Here is a 26,706-nt window from a genome sequence, read left to right as displayed (position 1 = left end):
CATTGGCACACATGTATGCCTGAGATACAGTTTATACCAGTCTGCTCTTTCTCTTGTGCATAGGTTTTCTTTAAAAACAAACAACCTTCCCCCCCCAAAAAAACAACACCCCCTCTTCCCAAGGTAAAAGCTGCCTAGACTTGGCAGGCTTTTGGCACAGCATGGTTGATACCTCTCTCCAGTTCAGCAGACTTGGCAACACTTTAACTCCAAGCTTTTGGATCCTAATGAAGAAAACTGCTGAAATACTCCCAGAACAAGTGCCTTTGGGGAAGCAGGTGTATGTGCGACTCAGAACTTCTTACGATCCAGGGGTGTAATTAGAAGGAAATTTGAAGGGAAAAGCCCCAGCACTTGCAAAAAATAGGTTATGTCCTGAGGGTTGATTTTTGTCTCAGGTGTTACGGATTACAACCTTTTAGTGGATTGCTGTGTATGTGAGAATTCAAGACTCCACTTCCCTGAATGGCCTCATGACTGCAGTGTGCGTGAGACGAAGTGAAGCAGCTTGGGGAGAGCGCAGCATTGCTCAGAAGACCACACACTTATGTCTTGTTAGTACTTTCAGTAAACACACATAATTACTATGTTTTTTCTCTTTACTGGAGATGGGTCCCAGATACTCTTAACTTTATAAATCCTTTCTTATCTCTCATGCTTATTCCCTTGTTTGGAATGGTAACTTTCTGTAGCTAGAGAGACTTACCTACAAACTCAGTCTTGCAGGAAACGCAAAATACTAGCAACTGAAAAAGTGTGAATTCCTCCATCTGGCATTTTGCAGATGAATCTTTTTACAATGTAGTAAGGGTTATTTAAATAATGTTATTAAATAGAATTGTAAAGAAACAAAGTACTGTGCTGTAGATGCTTGTTAAAAGTATTCTGTGCTTATTATCGCAGGAGTGTTTTGTGGCAAAATGATGCCATTTAGATTTTTCTTTCCCATCCTCATGTAATGATGGTGGGGGAGATTTTGGCATTAGCATTCCTGTTTTTCACAATTCTTTAAAATAAACCTTGTAGTTACTTTTCATGTCTGTCATCATGCTGAGTTGTTTGCTCACTCTCTTCCCCTGCAGTCATTTTGAGAGTTTTGTAGGGAGTTGCACAACATAAAGTGGAAGAAGTGGTTAAAATTGTTCACCTAAATGCTTCATCCCATTCAGTAGAACTTTGTTCTGGGGTTTAGGGGTGGGTTTTAGGCAGAAAAAAAAATTTAAAGAGGGCACAATTTCTGCACAATAGAGGTGGCTGGAAAATTTTGGTGATCAAAGTGCATTCTTTGGAAACCTACATAGGGATCCACTTGTTTGCTGTCCTGCTCTTTGAAAGTTGTACTTCAGAAATGTTCAGCAGAGTTTGATGGTGCTGGGTAGAAGAAAATGGGCTACTTGACAGGAATCCTCATTTTGTTCTAAGTTGAGGTGTGCCAGTACCTTTTGCTTGACAAATTGAACATCTTTCCTGAGATGCTTCAAAAATGGAAGCAAATGCACTGATATATTACAGTGTCAATTTGGGTAAAATATGCATCAGGTTATTTACTGTTGGCATGATACATTTTATTTTGTTTTGACAATACTTCACTTATGTTTTTCTTCTGCTTAATCAGTGTGCATTTTCTTCTTAGCAATAAAAAGCTCTTTAATGTTTCTCAAGGTGCAGGATTTTTGCAGTTTTCTTGTCACTGAAATGGATGTACAGTATGCACAGGAGAGTCCCTCAAAAGGAGACACCAATTATTAGTCTTCAAATGTAATTGCTCCAGAGAAATGAGAGGTAGAAATAGAGACTAATTGTGTATCTGATCACCTGAGAATTTAATTTTAAAAATAGGCTACAGGCTATTATTTCCTAATTTTGCAATTCTTTGGAGATGTACAAGCGGTGATTAAAATTACTATTAGAAAGTGATGTTACAGCATTTGTTAATAGAAAAGTTGGGAAGGATCTGGCTCCTGAGCTGCTGAATCCTTTGTAGAAAGATACTAAACTAGTTCTAAGGTGACAGACATTCAGGGTGCTGCACATCTTCAGCACATCTTTGATTTAAGCTTCGCTGTAGTGCTCCCCTCACTCATTTTTTGTTTAATCTAGTGTGGTTTTTGGATGAGAAGTGGACCAATTTAAATGGGAACGTGATATCTGATACCTAAAGAACAATGCAAAATTTAGAACCCTGTTTTTTTTTTTTTCTGATGCACCTGTAGCTACTGTCTAATAGTTTCACGTGGTTGCAGTATGCCAGTATAGTTTGGATTTCATGTTAAATGAAAGTTGAAAAACCCTAAATAACATAACTTCAGTGCTGAAAACAATTAGTTGTCTATTGATTAATATAGTGGATATATCTGAACATATTTCAAATGTATTCTGTATTTATTTAGAGGTAACTTGGGAATGTGAATTGCTGCATACGTTTTAGGTAACAGTCATTGTGTGGACTCACCAAATTTATACAATAATAGCTACTGACCTTTTTATAAAATTGTAAAGCTTGCTTTAATAATTGCAGGAGTTAACCAATATTTATGGTGATTGTCAATCTGGGTTTATTTTTGTTTTTCTTTTTTTAAAATTATTTTCAAGTATATATAAGAAAGGTGCAGTTTGAAGTCTCATCCAGTTTAAGTCACCTTTATAGCTGTAAAGTGTGTATCTTTTATTATTATCCCCCAAATTACTATATCTGAAAGATGGGGATGGAAAAGTGTCCACAGTCTTCCATATTAATTGCTTCCTTTTTTATTTATAAACACTGTATGGAATCAGCTTTGTTTCTTATTGCTGTATGGATCTTGTAAAAATATATGTGCCAGGAGCACTGAAAGAACATCAGAGGCTAAAGAGAGAGAAGCATGGAGGCCTCAGTTCTGCAACTTGGTGCTGCCAAAAGACCAATCATAGAATCACAGAACGTTTTGGGTTGGGACGGACCTTAAAGCTCATCTCATTCCAATCCACACCTTCCACTATCCCACGTCACTCAGAGCTGCATCCAGCCTGGCCTTGGACACTTCCAAGGATGGGACACCCACAGCCTCTTTGGACAGCCAGTTCCAGTGCATTTCAGTAGAGAATTTCTTCCTAATATCCAATCTAAACCTGCCCTCCTTGATTTTAATACAAAAATAGAGTAGAAAAAATGCAAGTAATGTAAGACTTCGTGAGGAGGAGGAAGTCTGGTAAAACAACAGTTGAATGAGAATAGTTTTAACTGAAGAATTGATTAATTACTTTATATAAACACTTCATTACAAACCCATGAACTTTTATATGGCAGTACCTCAGTGCAACACATTTTCCTATAGTGACTCTAATTCTCTAAATTACTTTTCTCCCTGGAATACTGTCTACAGTTTTTGAAAGATGGAGCTATGGTGCCTCAAAATACAGGGGCATATTAATGTGTCTTGCTGAGAGAGATGGAAAAACTTGAAATCTAATTTCTAGCTCTGGGGAAAACCCCCAAACCATTAGTACTGCAAAAGACTCAGAGGTATTAAGTCTCTCTGTATTTCATAATTATCAGATCTGTGTTTTTCACTAATGATGATTAAGCAATTATAGGTAGCCACCTGTAGATACTTATGAAGATAGGCTAAATTAAAATTTTAATGCATTTTAATTTCTACCTTTGGTTATATTAGTAAAGTTATGAAACTCTTAAAAGTTGAAACATTTCTCTTCATAGTAGAAGTTAAATTTTTCCAAGAATTCAGAGTAATGCTTTTTTTAACAAGAGATTCTATGTCTTCCCTATTCTATTCATGAAACATTTTTCTTTTTACTGCTCGTTTTCTCTGACTGTAAAAGTTTAAAGTTGGTGATGTTCAATGTAACAAAATTACTTTGCTATTAAAGATTGTATTCATGTGGAGGTATTAAAGGAAAAAAGGAGGAGAGGTACTAGCCTAAAAATTAAAATTGCACACATACGTTAGACAATATTAAGGGAAAAGAAAGAGCAATAACAGACCTATAACCCAGGACTGGAAATACACTATATACCAAATGATATAGTGAAAACTGATGTCATTTTAACTTCCATGTGGAATTAGTTTCTTAGTATATCTTACAAACACGTCTGATTTCTTGATATACAACACTGTCATCAGATTATGACCTGATACCTTTTGGCAGATGCTTTGTGGACCGTGACCATTAAATATTCCTGATTTGTTTTTAGTTGGGTGAATGTTTGATCCAGGTGTGGCACAGCAGGGCTGTTCCATGGGAGGTGTTTGTGTTTCTGTGTGCACTAGGGTACTGTGGAGCTGACATAAAAGCACTTTGCACTGAGGCTGCCTTGATTGCCCTGAGACGCCGCTACCCCCAGATCTACATGAGCAGTCAGAAGCTCCAGCTGGACGTTTCCTCGGTGGTTCTGAGCGCGCAGGATTTCTACCACGCCATGCAGAACATCGTGCCTGCCTCGCAGCGCGCCGTGACGGCCTCGGGCCACGCGCTGTCCCCCGTCATCCGGCCGCTCCTGGAGCGCACCTTCACCAAGCTCCTCGAGGTCCTACACAAAGTGTTCCCTCACGCTGAATTCAGCCAGGGTGACAAAAGTGAAGGTATGGGGGTTGGGTTTTTTTTGCAAATGCTGTTTCAATTTGCAAGTATTTCAGCTTCTCTGCCTAGCCTTAAGTCTGGTGTGTATTTCCTTCAGTATTGTTAGGCTGTAAGTACTATTTGCTTGGATGTTGAATAATTATTTTTGCTGATTCCAAGTTGTTGTAGAATCTTATGACCTGACCTATACAGAGCAAGGTCCCATAGGTGTGAGGGCCATCCATAAAAAGAACTCACAAGTAATTTGCAATTTAAATACAAGAAATGATGGGCATAATTAAAGGTCAGAACAAAAAAAAAAAAAAGGCGAGACAATGTTGCTGAGTGTAACAGGACCTGAAATTTGTGCTCCTGTCCTCAACAATGGTTAGCTATCCCAAGTCCTTTGCTTGCTGGTGGTGCGGAAGCTTTGGGGGGCTCACAGCTCACCAGGTGTTTAGCTGAGGTACCTGGGCCTATGTAATGGTCATGTGCTGATTCTAGAAGAAAGTCCTGAGTCTTCCATGTCCTTGAACTGGCCTGGTCCGCTCCTGATCCTCCAAGCTGATTCTGTCAGCTTAGCAAGTAGAGAACTATTTGCTGTTTTGTCAAGTTGGCTTTTTTTGCCAAATTAATGAGTAAAATCAACTCCCTAAGGGTTGGTCAGTGAATGCCAGAAACTTGCTGCAGTGGGAGCAGTGTGGGTGCACCAAGGAAGCAGGGAATAAGAAAGATTGTGACTGACTATTTGACTGGCAATGAGTCAGTAGGTTCTGGGGTTTTCTACCCACCTCTTCTCTGAGACATACTTTAATAGTTACCATGGTCATTTCTTGGAAGTTAAATGTTGAACAAGATGCCTTGTGTTTGAGATTTGTTTATTCTGATGTAGTCTGCTGTTCTTATCTGGGATCAATCTCACCCCCCAGCTCTGTAAACAGTACTTGGGGTTGTGTGTGGTTAACTTGAAAACAGCCCAGTCGTAAAGCAAATCTGTGACAGCCGTGACTTTCCTCTCGTTCCTGTTCCAGGGCACGCTTTCAGCCTGCAGCCCAGGCAGCTCAGTCTGATCCTTGTGCTGGCTGCTGCAGTTCTCCAGCCCAGCTGTGCATTTTTGCTCCATCTTTCTGCTTGCTTGAGTACCTCAGGTCCTTTGTTAAACCATTTTAGCCAGAGAACTCATCCAAAAATGATGTATTTATGTGTTTTCTGCTGACTGTGGGGTATCTGGAGGTTTTAACAAGTGTTGGAGTTGGCCAGAGATGGGCCCTGGGAGCACGTGGTGGTGGGTAGAGGGAAATGAGCTGGCTTGCATCTGCAGTTAGATTCTATTGGACTTGCTCAGCTGAAAGTTATTTATGATGCTTAAGTCTCTGTATACTGCTAACCTGTTAGTAGCGCCCAATTTAGAGATTGTCATTCTTGTTGAAGAATTGGTTTGAGTTCAGAATATTTTCTTTGGTTATATTTTTTACATTTGTATTTATTATTGCTCATTACTGCTAACAAATTTAGTTTGGAAGCTAAAGTTGATTTAAATGGTTTTACTAGATAGTTTGTTACTATGGGTATTTTTAAATGTTTGTAGATAATTGATTTTGAAGATACATGAACTGAGTTTTCTTTTAACATTTCCTTTAGTTTTTTCTTAACCCCTTAAATCCAAGAAGATATTGAATAGCAAGCTTTAATCTTTGTTAAAACCAGAAAAATCCACTTTCAGGTACAATGATTATACATAAATGTAGATTATACAATAGGGCTTCAAATTTTCTTGAATTCAAAGTCAAGTATACATGTTTACAGGTATGCTTGCAATCTGCACTTCACTAAAAATTCCTCTTTCTTGTAATTCAGTGTGTCAGATGCTCGAGCAGAGAATCTGACTCACTGAATTACAAGAAAGAAACTTGATGCCAGAAACTTGATGCTTGGAATTAAAAGATGGGCTGCCTTTTAAAATAATTATGTATTTTAGGGAGAGAAAGCTGTGTCCAGTGCATGAGCATAGGACTTACCTATGCCTACATTTGGTAATCTGGAAATTCTGTCTGTTTTAGGGACTGTCTGTTTTAGTGAGCCCAGAGATTGGTCTATGTCCAGTTGATTTGGAGGTCTCCATCCTTAGCTTAGCTAAATAAACAGCAGCTTCTGTGCCATGTTTTCTTGCTCTGGATTAGCTTTTGGCCACTACTTGGGGTTGGCAAGCCTTTTTCATCTTTGCTCCTGTGGAATGATTGTCAGGTGTGTGACTGCATCACATCTTGACAAGGGATGTGGCAGATCCTCATCCCATGGCAGCAGAATATCATTCCTGCCCAGCCTACTCTGAATCCGGTTTCTTACATCACACAGCCAGCTAAGGGAACCTTTGTTGTCTCTTAACAATTTTTCCTGGGACCCTGGGACAGTTTTTCCTGTGGCTTAGATGGCACCTCCATCTGCCACTTAACACTGCCTTGAAGGTGATTCTGTGTCCCATGGTGGTTGTCTGGTCAGTGTGGCAGGACCTGTGCCATTGCCTCATGTAAATCCAACAAGTCATGCAGTGGATTGGGTATTTGAGAATAATACTTGGATCTCTATTTCACACTTTCATTTCACAGCAGTCCCTTTTCTTAAGTGGCTGTGACCAACTTGAGCTGCTGTTGGGATGTCTGATGGTTGTCCTGGGCACCAGTGTGCTACAGTGACTCTGGGCTGCTCTCAGGAATGCTGCCCATCCATTGCAGAGCATTTTCTTGCTCAGCAGAGCTGGCCTCTGCAGTGCTCCTGCTGTACAGCTGAGTGGCTGTGGCCATTTTCATCCTATGTCTGGAGACTTCCTTCCCTATGGAAATGAGAACGAGTGCCATGGCACAGGGCAAAAGCAACTCAGCTCCTTTCCTGGGGCAAATAAGATCTTGCAGCAGTTCTGTCCTGTTAGGAAATCACACCAGGTAACTTTTAATCCCATTGCAGCTCTGGGAGCTAATGTAGCTGATTTTCAGCTGTTACCTGGTTGTTCTGTTTTAGTGCCATATTAGTATTTTTGCAGTTTTTTGTCTCTGCAGTGTGTCTTGTGAATATAATGAGTCTTTGAGATTTTTGTTTTTCAAGGTCTGTGTAGAAAGTGCTTCAGTTCATTGTGCTACTATATTAGCAAAGGAATTAAAATAGGTAAAGGTATAGTATATGAACATGGAATGCATTGAATTGATTTTGATAAAAAGTAATTTGATACTCTTCAGCAGATTATCAGAGGGTGGAAAGCAATTCTTCATAAACATACATTGTCTAGGTAGTCATGCTGAGAATAATTTTAGAAGAAGTGTACCTGTGAGAATTTGGACACTTGGAACAAGTAAATAATTACAAAATTATATGTAGTCTGAGGAATTACAAGTTTTATAGCTTCATCCTTGAAAAAACCTCTAGCTGTGAAATAAACCCGAAGGAAGTATTTCATAACAAGTTAAACTTTTTTGTATTTGAGAAGTTGTTTGGCTTGATTGTTTAAAAAAATATGTAATTATGATTAGTCTTCTACAGTATTTAATTTGTTTTGGTTTTTGAAGTAATAAGTACTTATTATTCTGAAGGCTGATACTTAGACAGTTTTAACTAATTTCTTCTACATTTGAAGATTTATTATAACTGACACAAAGAAAATTGTAATATCTTGTCTTGTTTGTTGTACTTGTACTTAGAAGTGATAAAGTTCTAATTAATACATCTCTTGGAACAGATGTACCAAGTCTAATATTAGATGATAGTGAAGATGAGAATGCTTCATCAATTTTTGAGACGAGCTGTCACTCAGGATCACCAAAGAAACAGTCATCAGCTGCTATACATAAACCCTACCTTCATTTTACAATGTGAGTGTTTCTCTAAATGCATATAATTAGATAGATAAACCCAGGAGATTCTTGCATCTGGAGAGCTAAAAAAGTTGTTCTTTTTGCTTTGGGGTGGCAGTGGTGTTCTTGTAATGGAAACATGTAAGTGTGCAGACAGGAGTTTTAGATATGGGGGTGTTCTTGGGAAACATCCTACACACTGGAATCAGAAATGTTTTTCAATATGTAGATTAGGAGTAAAGTAAAATTGCTTACAGCAATTTTCAGTTTTAACAAACTACTTTATGTGAAAGATTAAGAACTGAAAAGAGATGTATGTGGGAATATTTTGAAGGGATTGTGTACTTTTTTTGGTCCAGAGTACGGATGAGCTTCTGTGTATGCAGCTTTTTGGAAGCATCATGTATAATGGTTGTATTCAGCATTTCTAATGTGCTTTTTTCATTGTTTTTCATGGAAATGTCAGGAAAACAGGAATTTAGAAAATATGTGTGAAGTATGGATGAATGTTTCCTGTATAAATTGGCTACAGTAATTAACAATAATTAACATTTCTTGATTTTGTGTTAAGAATAGTTTTAGACTACTTTATGTGGTAGTTTCTGCAGAGAGCTTGCTGAATAAAGAAAATGAAGCTAGAAAAAATGTTCATTAGTGGCACTGTTTAGTAGAGCCATCTTGTGGAAAACTGCTAAATTTTTTTTTGCTGAATAATAATGCCAGAACAGAATTTGTGGATATCTAAGCTTAAAAATAAGGATTAAAGTTCAAAGAGTTGGAGGGACATAGTTAAGTATTCTAATGCCAAATTTAAGCTTTTGTTGTTGGGGAGGGGGAAGCCACCCAAAACAACAGTATATAATTGTATGGATATGTGTCTTTAAATAAAAGAATTTCAAGACTGTGTTTATTTTTGCAAAGTATGTAAGCCTCTCTTAGTCTGTTTTCTGAGTATTTCTGATTGTTACCTGTGTGTAACCACCACCACCAGAACTGAAAGCGAAAGGTCAGCAATGTTCATTGCTGTCCCAAAATGTTTAACATGAAGTAATACCAACAAGTCTTGTTCCACTGCCTGAGTTCATTGCTGGGCAGATAGAAATGCCTTAATGAGAGAAAAAGCAAATTAATTAAAAAATTTCTGGTTTTATAATCAGTTTTCTATAAATGGAAAAGACTTTTAATGGAAAAACTTAATGCATTTTTTTCTTCATGTATCATTTGTCCATAAAATTGGGCAAAAACACCCAAGAGAAAGAAACAAACACAAAATCCCAAAACCCCTTCTATGGCCTTAGAGTTTCTTCTTAACCACAAAAAACCAAAAAATAAATTTACCTTTGCGGTTTTTCTTTGAAGTCTTCCTTCTGTCCAGAAGTCTCCTGACTAGAAATGTACAAATAGGCTAAAATACACGATGCATAGTGATGTTATTCAACCCTACTTCATCTCCTTTTTCTTAAATAAGTAAACTATTGAAATGTTCATTGGTTCTTGAAAATCTTGGGCAGCACTTAAGGGATGAAAGGATTGACCTGGGATACTGAAGAGATACATTAGTAGTTAGGAGTGAACTAGAATGATTAAATAGCTGTCTTTACTGGATGTTCAGTAAGTCCTTTTATGTGATCAAGGAATTAGTTTTAAATAAACTGGTTATAATGAAAATTGTAATGAATTTAATATATGCATGGCTTCCCACAGATGAGTTTGAATTATATGGTTGTGAAACCAAAGATAAGAGAAATCTTGAGTTATTGGCACCTGAAGCAGTATTCGGGGTAGTCAGGTTAGTTGATCTTTTTAGGCTGTTGCAGGAAGCTATTACCCATTACTGAAAGTCTTACGGATTCTAAAATATCTCCTATATATCCATCTATTGATAACACTGGTATGTTAATTGGCTGTTGTAACTGTTCTGTTGCAGGTCAGCTTATCACCAGCCAACCTCTTACAGACCGAGATTACTGCTCTCCGGGGAAAGAGGTTCAGGTCAGACTTCGCACCTTGCTCCAGCACTATTGCACACCCTGGAAAAATTCTCCGTACACAGGCTGGACCTGCCAGCTCTTTATTCAGTCAGTGCCAAAACACCTGAAGAGTCATGTGCACAGGTGATATTTCAGATTCCCTTGTAATGAGTCAATGATGTAATTCTGGTTGTATCAGTATAAAGGCAGCCAGCTGGAATGTAACTTGAAGTCCAGGTTTTCATAGCTTCCTTCTATTTTCCTGTTTAAAGTAAAGAAGGTCTACCCCACCATCTAGAGGGTTATGGAAATCTCTCTTGTGACTAGTGAATGTAATTACATTTTTAACCTGCTCCCTCATCACATACCTAGTGCTAAGTAAGTTTAATTTTGGGTATTCAGTGCCTGATACTAATTTTATTCACTTGTGTATGGATTGGAATGCTGCAGTTCTAGGTTCAAACCTAGGTTCTAGATTTGCTTAGTTTTAAGTGGTTTCCATTTCCAACTAGATTTTGGTGAATATTGCATGAATTGCAAAACAGTTTAATTTTCATCTTGATTGTTCAGTCATAGCAAGTTTTTAAAACATACATATTTTTAAAATAAAGTAGTTGCTTTGTAGTCTCCCTGGCACATTGACATAAAATATGAATGCTGTAGCTAAGAGTCACAAACACTTGTTTAGAAAGTCTTTAGATAATTCTGTTCTGCTGGAACATTTGTCTATAAAATACCACAAACATGAATCATTCTCTAATGTGCAAGAATTTTGTTACTCACAGCTGATGGTAACAATTAGTTCCTTAGTTGAAATACAACTGTTTCTTTTAATTAGATCTTTCGTGAAGCTCGAAGAACAGTACCAAGTATAGTTTACATGCCTCATATTGGTGATTGGTGGGAAGCTGTCAGTGAAACTGTGAGAGCTACTTTCCTAACTTTGCTGCAAGATATACCATCTTTCTCACCTATATTTCTGCTGTCTACCTCTGAGTCCATGTTTAGTGATTTGCCTGAAGAGGTAAGTTTATCATGGAAGGAGGCATTGGTAGGGGTTTCTGTGCTCTTCTGAATGTTTTAGTCATGTAAAATAATTTTGTTTTGTAGTGGCTTTCTAACTTAATTTAAAATATGTCAAACAGAAAATGTAATAATTATTGAATGTTAGTAATTTTCCTTAATGTGGGATGTATGCCTTACTGATTTTTGTAAGCTCCATGCCACTCTGCTGAGAGGACAAAATTGTTCGTTGTGCCAATTGTTCTTTTTGACAAATGACTCCATTATAATTAAATGCAGATTTAGTCTAAAGGCCTGACCTTGAGCTTTACACTTTCTGAGGCTCTGGGTAGGGGGAGGGTTCCTGGTTTTTCTCCTTAACATTTTCTGTGATTTTTTTTTTCTCCTGCCCTTTTACTCTCCTATTACTGCAGGGTTGGCCATTGTTAGGGGCATGGGATACTGCAAGTTTCATTACTATGGAAAATTCAGTGAGAATTACAATTGTTTATTTTCTCTTTGCTGTGAGCGCAACTTTAGGTAGAGTTTACCATCTTCTCTCCTGTGGCTGATTTTGGAAAGTTTGTTACTAGTATTACAATATGGTCATTGTTCATGTCTTTTTCAGTGGGGGCTTATTTTTCTTATGACTTTTTTTTTTTTTTTTTTAGCTGAAATGTATTTTCAGAATCCAGTATGAAGAGGTTTTTTATATTCAAAGACCAAGTGAAGAAGACAGATGGCGATTTTTCAAAGGCTTAATCCTTGATGAAGCAGCAATGCCCCCACCAAGAAGGAAACAGGCTGGTAAACTAAGTAACAGTAAAACCAATAATAATGTGATCCTAATGCTTTATTTGTGTTACTTTCCTTCTTAAAGAGGTGTGGTTAATTAACAGTTAGTTTAATTACCATGTGACAGCATTAATCAGTGCCCAGAATAAATTTCATAGTTACAGTTAACAGTTGTTGAAGATGGAGAGCTGTGGGGTCAAGGATGCAGTGATAGATCCACGGTGCATATTGAATACATACAATGAAATTTGCAATGGCATAGTGCAAAGAGCCACTGTACTGTTAACGTCTCCATTGTCTGACTTCTTGCTCTTTTCCCTAGCTCTTCGTGCCCTGGAAGTTCTTCCTCTTGCACTGCCGTGTCCTGCCCGGGAGCTGTCGGAGGCGGAGAAGCAGCGGATGGAGGACCAGGAGGAGAACACCCTGCGGGAGCTGCGCTTGTTTCTCAGGGATGTCACCAAGAGGCTGGCCACAGACAAACGCTTTAACATCTTCAGCAAACCGGTGGATATTGAAGAGGTCTTGTTTCAGTAATGTGCAAACAATGAAGTTGAAAATACTAGAAAAATAATGCAAATTTTAAAAAGGAAATGATTAAATTATTTAGAAAAATAGATGTTTGATCCATGATCTGTCCAATCTAAGATACTAATTTTTTAGCTGGTGATACAGTCACAGCCTCATCGTTCATGATGCAAGATTTTGGAAGATGTTCTATTGCCAATGGCCTTTGGAAAAACCTTGTGCATTCCTGTCCATTTTATAAATGAAATGAGCATTTTAAAATGCCAGCACTCCTATCCTTGTCAGTGCTTCTGAAATGCTTGAAACCATAAATATAATTCTTTAATGAAAGCTTTTACAGCATTGTAATCATAGACATGATAATATTGGGAAAGTGATATGTGTTCTGTAATGCATTCAGCATTAATAGTGTTGTTGTATAATTTCAGCAGTAATGCTTGTGGATGCCATTAATCACAGATGGTAGCACATTATAAGGCATTAACTGGTCGATTATGGACTGTACACACCTAACTGATGAGACAGTTTGATCTGCAAATCTGTTTTCAGGGCTGCTGTATGAATAGGATTGTGTTTGGTCTGACTCTTGAGATCAGATGCTGGCCCCATTCAAGCTTTGCAGGCTTACTTACTGAAAAGAAATCCCTAACTGCTTCTGAAGAGAAGAAGCATCTCTTTGGGAAGACATTAAAAGATGAATATGGGACATCACAAGACCAGCATTGTAAAAAGCAGATTTGGAGTGTAAATTCCTTGCAGGATGGAACACACACATCAGCCTCTTTTATGGGCTGATGCAGTCCTCTCTTAATTTGAGTTTTCCATAGTGTTCCATAGCTGACTGGTTTTGAAAGCCTGGTGAGCTGTTTGATGTGGCAGCCTACAGTATGAGCATGGTCTCAGCAGCAGCTTGTTTTAATTTTTCTTGTGAAACTGGAAGGTCCATTATTGTAGAAACTCTTCATACTTGTAGTGAAGGTAGTTCCTTTCTGTCAAGAATTTGTGGTCTAAACGTACATGAATAAGGACACATAGAGAAAGAGCAAGTAACTGTCCATATTTTGTAGATGAAGAGAATAAAAATGTGAATTTGTTATTTGGAAACTTGCCGGAACCCTGCTAATATATCACAGTACCAGAAGTCAAATGTAATCCTTTTCGTCCCACCTGCTGCATTTAAGCACAGGACTAGCCTTTCTTTTTCTACAGCAGCTTGCCTGCTTGACTTCCATAAAAAAATATGTTAGGTTTATTTCACTCCTACTTGCATTGCAGAGAATGCTGCTGTGTGATAAGTCAAGCTAAAACAGCAGCATTATTTACAGCTTCCAGTGAAGATTTTCTGATGCTGTGCTAACAGGAAAAGGAAGCCTATGGCTTAGCTTTCCAATCCGTGAACCAGATATGATCATGTTTCCAGAAAGGGAGACAGAGAAATTTTGTCATTTTAATTTGTCAATATGAATTTCAGTGTCTGTATTTAAGGCATTAGGTGACACATTGCTGTCCACTGAAGTAATGCATTAATGTAAATTTATGTTGTAATATATATCTGCAGGCACTATATAAAAAAAAAATCTTATAGAGCCATTATGGCTTGATCTGAACCTGTATTTAACTCCTAAGTGCTTTGACAGTGACGGTCATATGTGGGTGATTTCAAAAGAAAAAAAATGCAGTACTGTTCTAGGCTGCCAGTGTGTTTAATTAAGTGTAATCTAAATCACACTGAAACATTGATACATATTTCTTTCTGTGAAGTTAATAACAAATTCATTGATTTTTTTTGTGTGAACTTCATTACAGCAGCTGTGCTGATGCATTTGGCTATTAAGGCTGAGACCCTTATGGTATCATGAATTATGTTAAACACTTTTTAGTGGGCCCCACTAGTTGCTGAATCTCCAGTTACGATCTCAGCTCATAGTAAACTACGACACAAGGCTTTTTCTTTAGATTGTCCTTTTGTACAGCCAATCTAACATCTGCAATCAATAAAACCTGATTTTTCTTTGTTTAACAAGTGATTGAAGAAACTATTTAATAGAAGGTATTTAAAAGCTGATAATTTGGCTGTTAAGTTTAATGAGAACTTTACCTACAAAGTGAACAAAATAGAGCTTCCCTAATTTTTCCTAGGGCTTCAAGTTAGACTGATGGGTTTTGCCTTTTTAGTTCCATGACAGTGTTATAGCACCATAAAAGTCTATAGCTAAATTAGTCTAAAATGAAAAATGCATTTACATTAAGTTGTACTGCTTCAAACATACTGTTTAATTAATTTTGAAAGATAAATTGGTGAACTCCTGAAGGAAAAGCAGATTTGGAAGTCCTGTTTTTAGCCTGATAAAACTTCAATTTTTGACATAAATTTGCTTAGAAATCAAAATGTTTAGTTAATGTCTTAGAGCTAAGCATGTAGAATGAATCCAAGTATAAAGATGTGATTGTCAGTATTCAATAGGTCCTGTGTCATTTCTGTGTGCTGTTTGTTTATAGGTTTCAGATTACCTTGAGGTTATCAAAGAGCCAATGGACCTATCAACAGTAATAACCAAAATTGATAAACACAACTACTTAACAGCCAAGGATTTTCTAACAGACATTGACCTGATCTGCAGCAATGCACTGGAGTACAATCCAGACAAGGATCCTGGAGGTAAGAACCTACTTCTTTTTGGCCTACCTAGACCTGAAAGCCTGGTACTTAATTCCATATTCTGTTGCCATTCAGGCATTTAGATAAGCTGCATGCTTTGTGATAATTAATATAAGCAAGTCCTAAGGGTCTGTGCTTTTAGTGTTCTAAGGCATGGAGTGCACTGGGGACGTTAGAAGAACAGGAAAACTGCAGCATTAAGAGCTGTTTTCTAATAAATTATGTTTTGTAGTTTCCTTTCAAATTTGATAGCTCCTTTTGGGTATCTAGATTTTTATAGGCAACAAAACCCCACCATAATTTGGAGAGCTCTGTGGAGAATCTGCACACAATCTGGCAGTGGTTTGCTGTATTTCCATGTCAACTTAGAGCATGAAATTCATACACAGAAATCAAAATGCGTATTCGGGGATAGAAATAAAACAGGATAAATCACCAGGCAAGGAAGTCAGTTACAGCTGATTAGGAGAGATTAGACAGTATTGTCTTGACAAAGTGTGGTGGGATGCTTTCAATTAAAAAGGAATTTGTAGACTGAAATGCATGTAAAAGCTGTTCACACTCCAAACTAAGGATAGAAGATCTTGTGTGCTCTTTGTTAGAGCTGTCTTACAGTGCACTTTGCCAAAAAAAAAAAGCCTTTCAGCTGGCAGCCACAAGAGTCATCTACAAAGCATCCACACAAAGCACCCTTTTAATGTAGAGTTCTGCTTAATATATGTGGTACTTGGAGATCAGGGTTCATCTACACATGTGGTGGAATGTGTTAGAAAGTTTGTCATTACATCTTCTGAAATTGCTTTAGCAAGTTAAAGCCTGATTTTTATGTATTTTTCTTCTGAAATTTTGGGTTTTCTGAGGCATTTTGCAAGTGTCTTATGTGTGGACTAGATACAGTATAGTCTGCTATAGTTTCACACTGCCTTTTGAACCCAGTTCATATTTGTAGAAGATTAACTTTATTTCTTCAGTTTATGCACTATTTTATTTCAACTAGAAAACAAGTGTTCTTGATAACACACTTTTGAGGGCTTCTAATATGCAGTTGATGTGAACTAATTGAAGCCCTTGATGGGCACTTGGCATTTAGAGTATATCTGAAGAGCACCTGTTTGGGGATATTTTGATTTTCCTTGCTGTCAGAGCTGAACTAGGAGAAACTGATTTGGGTCTTTCTAGGCTCAGTTTTGGATAGGAGATAATGAAAAATTGTTCTGTCCTCTGCTGTTAACCACAGAGCATGTATTGCTCTTCTGGCATCCAGGATTTCTTGGGCGGTTGTGTGAACACTCTGAAACAGCATGTTATGGCTGTTCAGAGGAAGCATTCCATGCATTCAGATGCAGTCTGAATATTAAATTAATATTAACCTATAAATGTTCACATTCTTTAAAACTGGACATACATGCTTGCTTGTGCTTGCAGAAGACATACTGTACCTACTTTAGTCCTGTTGTTAAGTGGGAATAGCAAAGAGATGACCAGACTGGTTGATTTTATCTTCAGTCTGGATATCAAAAACTGCTTGGAGATTTTTTTTTTTCTTGGTACTTTGCTATAAAATTTCAGACAGGTTCTGTAGTGAGACAGGTTGTAGTTTTCTTGCTCTATTGTTTGACTGGGAAATGTTTTTAAAGGCATGGGAACATAACCATTGTATGTTGGACATGAGTGTTTGCCTCATTGAAGCACTGTCTGGGGGAAAGTCTTGCCCAGCACAGGATCAGAGGAAAGTAGTGGTTCAGTCAAACACTCCAATTTTATTCCTTTTTATTTCTCTCCCCTCCTGTCCCTGCCTCCTTTGCAAGGGCTTCTTAAACTTTATTATCTGACCAAAACTTGGAAGTTTAATATCTCAAAATTACATCTGGTACTAATGCAGTGTGAGGTTTTTTGTGATCATAAAACATAATGCTTCACAAATATGTGGGCAAAATCTTCCAGCATTCAGTAGATTTAATGGGCAGTAGTTTTCCCCAGAAAATGTTGGACTATTTTAAGCTTGATACTGGATGGTCTCTTTCACTCAACAGTTTTTCCATCTGTAAAACCTGCTGTTTCTAGAATTACAAATATTGCAAAATAAGTATTTAGTGATATTCTTAATTGTTGTCTTTAAAGATTATTAAAACATTAAATCTGCAGGCTGTAGAATATGTTCTAGACATTAATGTTGATGGTTACTGTTGAAGTACCTGAAACAGCTGGAAAAGTAATTCAGTATGGATGGATTGACAAATTAAATATGCTTGTACTGAAGTCAAACAATGAGTGTTGTAGATTTCATTGAAAAGCTATGTTCTAGATGTCAATTTTCTTCATGTATGGGCTTAGTTATTAAGTTATGATTACTTTTCAAATTTCAGTGGTGGAATAATTTGTTTTGTGTGTTTCAAAGGTAAAGGAACTGGTCTGGTTTTTCCTGAGCTGCATTTAGGCTTCCAGCATGGGCAATTTGTTCTGTTCCCCAAATAGACCTGAAAATGTAGAGTCGAGGCTTGTTTCTTGCCCTTTTTGTTTTTAAATGAATTAAAATGAGAAACAGCTATTCAATGTAAGGAATAAAATAATGTGTTTTAGCACAATTTTGATCAGTTGTTAAATAATAATTAAGCAACAATTTTAGGTAAAAAAAAAACAAAACAGGGAAGGAACATAAGTGAGCCAGGTCTACCTTACAGATGCAGATGATGTGCAGTGTGATTTTGCAGGCAGTATAACTGTTACTATCCCTAGACCCCAGGGTAAATTAATTCCTGGACAAGTCTCCTGTTAATTCGGGACTCTTTGCACTCCACTCCATTGTACCGTGTAGATCTGCCTGTGAAAACTGGCTACACCTTATGGCAACTTGATTTAGATGTGTTCATCATTCACTGTTTGCATTTGTTTATAGATACCGCCATGGATTAAAGTACCAGTTTATACTTCTGAAAACACCTATATCTCATCAATAGCTGGGTTGTGATTTTTGAGTCTGCTGTGGTATTGATTAATCTGCATTTTCAGACGTCTGTAATTTTTCCCAGTTACTTCTGTTTGTATCAGTATTATGCTATACAAACCAACATAGAAATGCTATGGAATTTTTGTAATTGTGATAAAAAATGTGCTGTCCTGTTTTCTAGATAAAATAATTAGACATAGAGCATGTACTTTGAAGGACACTGCTCATGCTATCATTGCTGCTGAACTGGATCCAGAATTTAATAAGATGTGTGAAGAAATCAAGGAAGCAAGAAGAAAAAGAGGTATGTTTAACTTCATTTATCATAACACAGCACACTTAGAGGCCCTCTACAGACAGGTAGGAATGGGCTCATGTTCACAAGCCCTGGACCTTGTGGGGGGCTTCAACAACCCCATTGTGTATTGAAGGGACAACACAGAGGGCAGAAGCAATTCAGGAGGTTTCTAGAATGAGTAGAGGACAGCTTCCTTCTCCAAGTCATAAGGGAGCCACAAAGAAGAGATGCTGTGCTGGACTTTGTTCTCACCAACAAGGTGGGGAATGTGAACCTCAAGAGTGGCTGGGCTGCACTGACCATGAAGTGGAGGGGTTTGAGATCCTTAGGGCAGCAAGAAGGGTGCATAGCAAAGTTCAGTACCTTGGACCTCAGAAGAGCAGGTTTCAGCCTGTTCAGGGATCTACTTGGTAGAGTCCCATGGGATAAAGCCTTGGAGGGAAGAGGGGCCCAGGACAGCTGGTTAATACTCAAGGACTGCCTCCTCCAAATTCAGGAGTGATGTTTCCCAACAAATAGGAGGTTAGGTGAACACATTAAGAGGCCTGTGTGGATGAACAAGTTGATTGTGGATTAACTTAAACACAAAAGGGAGGCCTGCAGAGAGTGGAAACAGAGAAAAGTAGCCTGGAAAAACTACAGAGGAACTGAGAAGCCAGGGATCAAGTTAGGAAAGCTCAAGCTCTGAGAGAATTCAATCTGGCCTAGGACAAGGGCAGCAAGAAAAGCTTCTGTACATATATGGGATTGAATTTACAGATCTCCATACAAAAGTTTAAATTTAATTTGAAGTAAAGAATGCATATCAGATTCACAGTGCAGGTTAAAGGGTGACTGAGCTTGAAACCCCTCTGCTTTTTTTCTTATTTTGTGAGCTGATCTCATAGCACACCATCATCCTTTCCAGAAGAAGGATGCATTGCCTGCTATTACAGACAGTGTTACAGAACCTGGTGAACAAGTAAATGTTAGGGTTGCTGTACTAACTTCTGATGTGAATGTGGTGGAACCAGAGCCATGTTCTGAAAGTGCCTGTAGTCCAGTGTAATAAGAATTATGGTAAGGGAGAACAGCCTTCAAACCACTGGATTTTTAGTTCACCCTGGCATATGTACAAGTGTAGTTTTGGAGATAATGTATTGATTTTTTTATTAAGAAACAACTCTTGCAAGTCTGTGTACAACTTCTAAAGTGACCAGGGAAAGTCATCAAAAGTCCAAACATAGTCCTGGTGTGGCAGCAGTGCTCTGTTTACATAAAAAGAGTGTACCTCCATGGAAAAGTTTTAAAGTTTTGAAAGTTGAAAAAGGTTGAAAACCACTGAACTATAACATTAGAACAAATTTTCATGCTGATTTAGGGATCACTGATTTCAATAATTCCAACTTGCTTTACCTTAGCAAGTTGTTTCTTGCTTTGGTATAAAGCTCCATTATTTGATTTCTAGTTTGAATTGGCTGGTCTTACCTTTCAGCTGCTGATTCTTGAAATACTTCTATTGGTAGATTGAAGACCCTTTATTAATAAACTTCTTTGAACTGTGCAAGTATCTATAGGCTTTCTCTCCTTTAGATTAAAACAGATAGAATTCTTTGTATTTTCCTATTCAGTCATGCGTGTTCTTGTCTAATTTTGTGCAAGCTTCCAGTGTGTCTTGAATTGTGGATAAATGAACCAATTGTAATTCGCTGTGGCTGTAAAACAGAGCTAATATAATGCCTTCATTTCTCCTCTGTACTTTTCTATTAGAACTACAAGAATATTCACAATTCTGGCCACAGCGTCATGCTGTGAGCTGTGCTCAGTTAATTATCCAAGTCCCCATGACTGTTAAAGGTTATTGCTTCCGAGGTTAAAGTAAATGTTTGTAAGAGCTCTTTGTTACAGAGAATGACTCTATGGCTTGTAGTCCTTTCTTGCAAGTTTGCAAGAACTGGAATGCTGCCCTCCTTTTTGTGGCAGTGGCCCAGTAATAGATATTTCTTGAGACAAAGTCTGCAGACTCTGTTGAAAGAAGGGCAGTGTCTTAAGTCATATTTAAGGCTGATGGTATCATGCAGTGAACTTGTTAAATCAGAAAAAGCAAGGTACCATTGGTGTGAGAGGGCCTTCAGGTACAGGTACATGATGAACAGCACCAGTTTGTGGGACAGAACAACTCACAGGCAGGAATGGACAGGATTCAGTACATAGGCATGGAAACTGTTACAGTGTCACAGGTACCTGCAGGTGACACTTCAAGATGCTTGTGCTTCTGGACCACCCTTGGTGGTTTCAATGACAGTTGAGCTCTGCAGTTGGTGCAGCTGTAGAATGTGCAAGGCTGAGGTCACTGACTGGGTTAGCAAGGAATGCTAGCCTAAGCAAGTCCAAAAGACTTGGAATGCATGGAAGAAGCTGTGTTAGATTGGCTGTTTATGAGCAGAGGGAAATATATCGAGCTCCTGAGGTCTGAGGAAGCCTCACGCTGGAAGACAAGCACAAGGGATCAGGAGTTCTGTTAAAGATTACAGTGCTGCAGAACACCTGGATGGTGACAGTTCAGGGGTGTAGTTTTGGGACTAGTCATTGTAGTGGATGGAAAGGATGTGAATGCTGATCAGTTCTGCCATTATTCTCATTTTGCTCTAAAAGAACAGCCTCAGCAAGACAGGAGATCAGGACAATCACAGTGCATCTGCTTGTCTAGACTTTGACATGTTCCCTGTTTCAGAGCAGTTTGAGCAAGGGATGAAAAAAGCTAAAAAGCTTCACATCCGTTTTCTTCACAATTTTGTCAGCAAGTTACTTAGCAATCTTTCATAGCTGTAAAATGGAAAGTATTTTCTGCATGGCTTTTTTTGGGGGGGGGTGTGGTTGTGATGGTGTTTGGTTTTGTTTTGGGGTGTTTTTTCTTTTCTTTTCTTTTTGTTTTTTGTTTGTTTGTTTTGTTTTGTTTTCCACACATCTGCCATTTTTACTTAGTACTCTGACTGGTGACCAGTCTCAAAAGCTGTACTGCACATAAGCTGTACAATAAAATCAGTATGTAGAAGTCAAACTAGAATTTCTTGTTCCTCTGTTACTAAAATGAGGTGCTGTTGTTGAAAGATGTTAAGCCTAAGGACAGCAAGTTTTCAGTTGGTAAATAAGAATCAACTATCTGTATCCTAGATTATTGAAATTTGCAACTACTTGTGGAAACCAGCTAATAAAAAGGTAAAAGTGATAGTGTTTTGAGTAATGAAATATGTTTGATATGCAGTTTAAAATTTTTATAATAGTACCTAGAAATCTCTGCTGTAATTATTAATTGTGAGATGAGAGATTCTATGTGAATCTTTTAATTTATGCATCCATCAGTTTTGGGGCTTCTTTTCAGCTCTGGATTACTTGTTTCTATTGGAGACATAACATTTTAAAGACCATTTTAGAGGATGGATAGGAAATTCTAGTTCACAAATACAGAACTTCAGATATCCATTTATGTCTTTAAAATGTGCTTAACCAATATGAAAGTTTGCTTTTTTAGAATTTAATTAAAAAACCTATGAAGCAGTTGAAGCTATGAGATGAAGTTATATTACAGGAAGCAAACTACGCTTTTTGTTAAAAGCAGAATTGCATTTTCTTAATTTAGGAGCTCATATTGACTATGAAATGGATCCATTTTACATAACATAGATCACAGTGACAATACAAGGTTCTTATTCAGATCCTCTTTTTGATATGGCATACAATGCCATTATGAATTGCCACTTATTTTAAAACTGTTTAAAATGAGGAAAAGATTGAAATGGTCAGTAAGAATTTGCTTGTAGAGGAAATATGAATAGAAGGGTCAATCTTTGGGGACCCAAAGATTGTGGGAGGCAGTCACATTTTTCTAATCCATCAGAGCTGACAGTTTAAGACCGTGCAATCAGTAAGTTGTTTTGTCAGCAAAAAGCAAATATTTTTTATGCAAACCTTTATTTTGAATGTCCAGCTAAATATTAATGGATGGATTCCAATTGCAGTATGTTGTTCCAAGTTTCTTCTTTGATTCAGTAGATTCCTGCAGGCTTGGTTTATTTAAATAGGTGTGGTTGTCTTTTGCATGCAGGCTTCTCAGTGCCAGCAGAGCAGGTAAATCCTCACGGTTCCACTGTACGGAAAACAGAAGCCAGAGTTGAAGAGGCATTTCGGAGCAAGCAAAAACCCACCATGGCCGTGTGGCCCAACTCTGCAAATAAATGTGCTTGTAAGTACCTTGGGTGATAATTGTGCAAAATTACAGGGCCTTTCAATGGCAGATATTTGAAATGTGTCTCTACTGCTGCTTACTGATTATTTCCAGAAGTAATTTTAGGCATGAAACACATGGAACTAAGAAATACTCTTTCTAGCAGTACATAAAATCTGTGCCCAGAAAGTTGTAAAGAAGCAGGATTTCTGGTTTTTTGATAAAGAATAATTGTTTTTCTAATGCAGTATGAGTATTTTGCACTTTCCATTGTAAAAGACTGTTTTCAGTATAAGACAACTCACGCTCAAGAAGAACACTTTTTAGTGGTTTGATGAGTTTTCAGGTTTGTTTACTCTCTGTATTAGCAGGTAAATACCTCTACACTGCTTAGTAGTCCCTCACCTGCACTACATTGAATTCCTGCCTTCAATACATTCAGCATCATGCTGAAAGCTAGAGAAGAGATTGCAAATTTAACTGTATTTTCCTTTGTGGCAATGGTTTTCAACAGTCAGTAACCATTACTGGAGGATGTTAAGACACACTTCCTGGAGCCTACTGAATTAATCCAGTTAAGTGATCAGAATCTCTAGGATTGTGAGGTGTGATTGGGTAATCAGGGGCACTGCTAATTATTTTCAAGAGGTAAATTGATTAGAACAGGTGAATACATACCAGATATTTTCATTATAAAGAAAGTAAAGACTATGAGAGACACTGAGTATGGGGGATATACTGATAGTTGCACCTGGCTTTCCTACAGAAGATGTGGAGTCCATTATTAATATATTATTAGTAGCATTATCAATTAAGTGCTGATTTATGGCAAAATGATGGAAGCGGACAAATTTTTATTTTGGTCTTTGTGCTCTCCTTCATGGTGCCTTGATGAGAAATTGTTTTCTAGGCATGGTGATAACTGCCCAGATATGAACATTGTTTATATATGAATGATAGTGTTGATGTCAAATGGTTTAATTAATTAGAGGTGTATGATTTTATTTCCCGAAGCTGTAATTTCTTCCGTTAAAGGAATTAAAGTCAATTGTACAGAATTATGGTTAGAATAAATGGTTATATAATAAATTGATGATGTGGATCCAAGCTGTTCTTTATTCATTTGACAGCTCGTGCAAAACACAGAGTGTCGGGAAGGGATTCCCAATTAATTTTTTTTTAATTTCCTGTGAAGTCCAGGACGGAGATTTTCCCTCTGGCTGCCCTGCAGAGCACTTTGCTGGCTGTGCATGCTGAGCAGCAGACGGTGGGGTTTATAGACCTCCAAGCTGGACATCCCTTGGGAAGGGGGAGAGCAGCCCTTGCTGGTGACTCGCATCCAAAGCAGCTCCGGTACCTCTCTCGCTTCCCCTCTGCTGTGGAGGCAGCAGCAGTTGTTTGAAACCTCGAGCCATCAGCTGCAGGAAATTGCCAGTGTCTCTGTGCAAACAACAAAGTTACTGTTAAGGCACTGATCCTGTTGGTATTTTCATGATCTAGCTTGGAAGGCAAGAAAAATTGAGGCTTAGTGGTGTTTGGGTCTACGATCAAATGAAAATCTGCCTTTTAAGGCTGAGTCCGGGAAAGGTAACTAGTCCAGGAGGGATGTGATGCATCTAGTAATCAAGGGAGAGAACCAGGAATTGATGAGCAATCAGAAATCTGCAGAAAGGATTCAAGCAGTACATGGGCACTTTTGAAGATTGGTGTGGTCAGTTCAGCAGAGACTAATATGAGGAAGAGAAACGATCTTAAAAGGGTATTTGGAGGATAAGCTGGAGAAGGGTGAGAGCAGAACTGAGCAGATTGTGGGGAGCTCAAATAGCAGAAAATGAAACTCTGCATTGTGATTGTTTAAATGGAAGAAGTAAGTTTGGAGAAGGGATTTCTGAAGAGGGATTATTTTAGAGGGAGAGTTGAATTTTTTTTATGGTCTTGAAATAGTATTTTTTTAAAGACTATAATGTATTGCACAATCAGACAAGAAAAATTATTAAAGTATTTAATGAAACAGGATAAAACCATACTTTTCAATAATTCTGAAAATAATTCTGAAAATAATTGCATGTCTTCTGATGTTTGATCTTGAATTAATGTTTTCCCTTAGAGGAATCCAAGGAAAGAATCACCAATCATAACTTTATTTTCCTGATCAGTTGTTACTGTTTTTAGGGGCTTTGTTTTACAGTATTTTAGAAAAGTGCTGCAAAAAGGTTAATTCAGATGACAAACCTGAGAACTCTAAAAGAAATTATTGTCAAGTATCTTCTCTAAAAACAGGATTGCAGACAGTGCAACAGCCTTGTCAAGTTTAGGGTCCCGCTCAGTGGAGAGTGAGAGTTGGATTAATATTTGTTGATTTGTTTTCTGAGGTTTTATATTTTGTATAAAAATTTATTTAGTTTTTTAATTACCTGTTGTTTTGTGATTTATTTAATTTTTATGATGTATTTTAGATATTTTGTTAATTTGATTGGACCAGATGGGCTGTTGGAAATGTGGTAAATAAGTAATTTTTCTGTTTGAAGGCATGGTGATACACATTCCTGAGTTACATTCATCTGCAACTCCCATTTCCCTTGTTGAAGGTACAGCTGTGTGGATTGTGTCTCACAGTATAGATGAGTTTTAAAAGTATTGAATTACTAGAAGTTGCTGGAAATCTATTTGGGGAAGTTCTGCCACAATTTAAAATATTTCCATTATCGACTGTGTATTTTGAGAAAAGTGCAAGTATTCTGGTGGGAACTTGGAATGGGACAGATGTCAGAAGTCTGATATAAATAGTTTTATGATTATAGAATCACAAAATTACAGTGGTTTGAGGGAACCTCTGGAGATGTTTTAGTCTAGCTCCCCTCAGAACTGGTTGCTCAAGGCTTTGTCCAGTTGTGCTTTGAAAATCTCCATGAATGGGGGTTCTGTGTCATGCCTGGGGAACCTCTTGTAGTGCTTGGATACAAACAATAAATTCTCTTTCTTAATTTTGAGTGTCTTGTATTTCAGTCTGTGCCCATTGCCTCTTGTCACTGGGCACTGCTGAGAAGAGTCTTACTGTGCCTTTGTGTGGAGCTGTGTGGAAAAGGAAACTACCAGCAGTGTGCATTTTGGTGTGTTTGCTAAATTAAGTGCTTTAGGTACATGTTAGCTCAGAAAGCATTAGCATCTCTTTAATCATTGGAATCCTTTATAATAAAACTGTATCCAGCTGCTCCATCTTGCCAGTAGATGGGGCATGGTACATACCATTTTACTGTCTTGCACTTGCTTCCTTTGGTGTTACATATAAATAAACTCTGTGGGGAAGATTTGGCTTTGCATTCTTATATTTTTTTTGCAGCATTTAATGATAATATATTGTAGTGATAGACTGCAGATTTTATGTTTTCTTCATAGAGAAGATGTTTTTTATGCCATATGATAAATAGCATAGCTGTGAAAATGGCATTTGGAGCAAATAAAGAAAATTTAAATCCTTTGTGTTATGCAGACTATTAAAAATATAAGTTTTATATGAAAGTCATTTTATGAAATATGAAGTAAACACCCTGCTAACTTTTTCCAGTAATTTAAGTGATTAGTGGGCTCTCTAGAAAGGACTGTAGAGATACCAAGCAAGGACCTAAAAAACTATGGCAGAAAATGTTGGTTTTAAATAAGTAATACTTTTTTTTCCTTTTTGTGTTGGATTTTTTGATTCATTGGTTTTTGGTTTGCTCTTTTTCACCCCCAAATGGGTGATCTTTGCTGTCCTATGGAACACTTTGTTTCTGCTTTATAATGGAAAGGCTTTTGTTTTGTCTGGAGTACTTTTTAAAAAGGATTTTTAGAAAGAAAAGGTCTTTCATTTACAGTCTTTCTCAGAAACTGTTTTATTCTCAGGCTTTGTCCGATTTTCATCTGTTTA

General features: G+C 37.6%; 1 protein-coding gene across 1 annotated transcript in view; it reads left to right on the top strand.

The window, feature by feature from the left end:
- The window catches only part of ATAD2B (ATPase family AAA domain containing 2B), a 74,220-nt gene that overhangs the window by 32,758 nt on the left and 14,756 nt on the right, over positions 1-26,706 (top strand). Inside the window, exons 16-24 of the mRNA XM_041480830.1 lie at positions 4,269-4,580; positions 8,285-8,417; positions 10,327-10,513; positions 11,208-11,393; positions 12,043-12,178; positions 12,489-12,685; positions 15,191-15,350; positions 18,479-18,601; positions 22,680-22,817. Coding sequence (XP_041336764.1) covers positions 4,269-4,580; positions 8,285-8,417; positions 10,327-10,513; positions 11,208-11,393; positions 12,043-12,178; positions 12,489-12,685; positions 15,191-15,350; positions 18,479-18,601; positions 22,680-22,817 — 1,572 coding nt within the window. The remainder of the gene's footprint in view (positions 1-4,268; positions 4,581-8,284; positions 8,418-10,326; positions 10,514-11,207; positions 11,394-12,042; positions 12,179-12,488; positions 12,686-15,190; positions 15,351-18,478; positions 18,602-22,679; positions 22,818-26,706) is intronic.

The sequence above is a fragment of the Pyrgilauda ruficollis genome, unplaced genomic scaffold, assembly GCF_017590135.1.
Source record: "Pyrgilauda ruficollis isolate IOZ18807 unplaced genomic scaffold, ASM1759013v1 scaffold54, whole genome shotgun sequence".
In the NCBI taxonomy this organism is placed as follows: Eukaryota; Metazoa; Chordata; class Aves; order Passeriformes; family Passeridae; genus Pyrgilauda; species Pyrgilauda ruficollis.
This window is presented reverse-complemented; position numbering and strand designations above follow the sequence as displayed.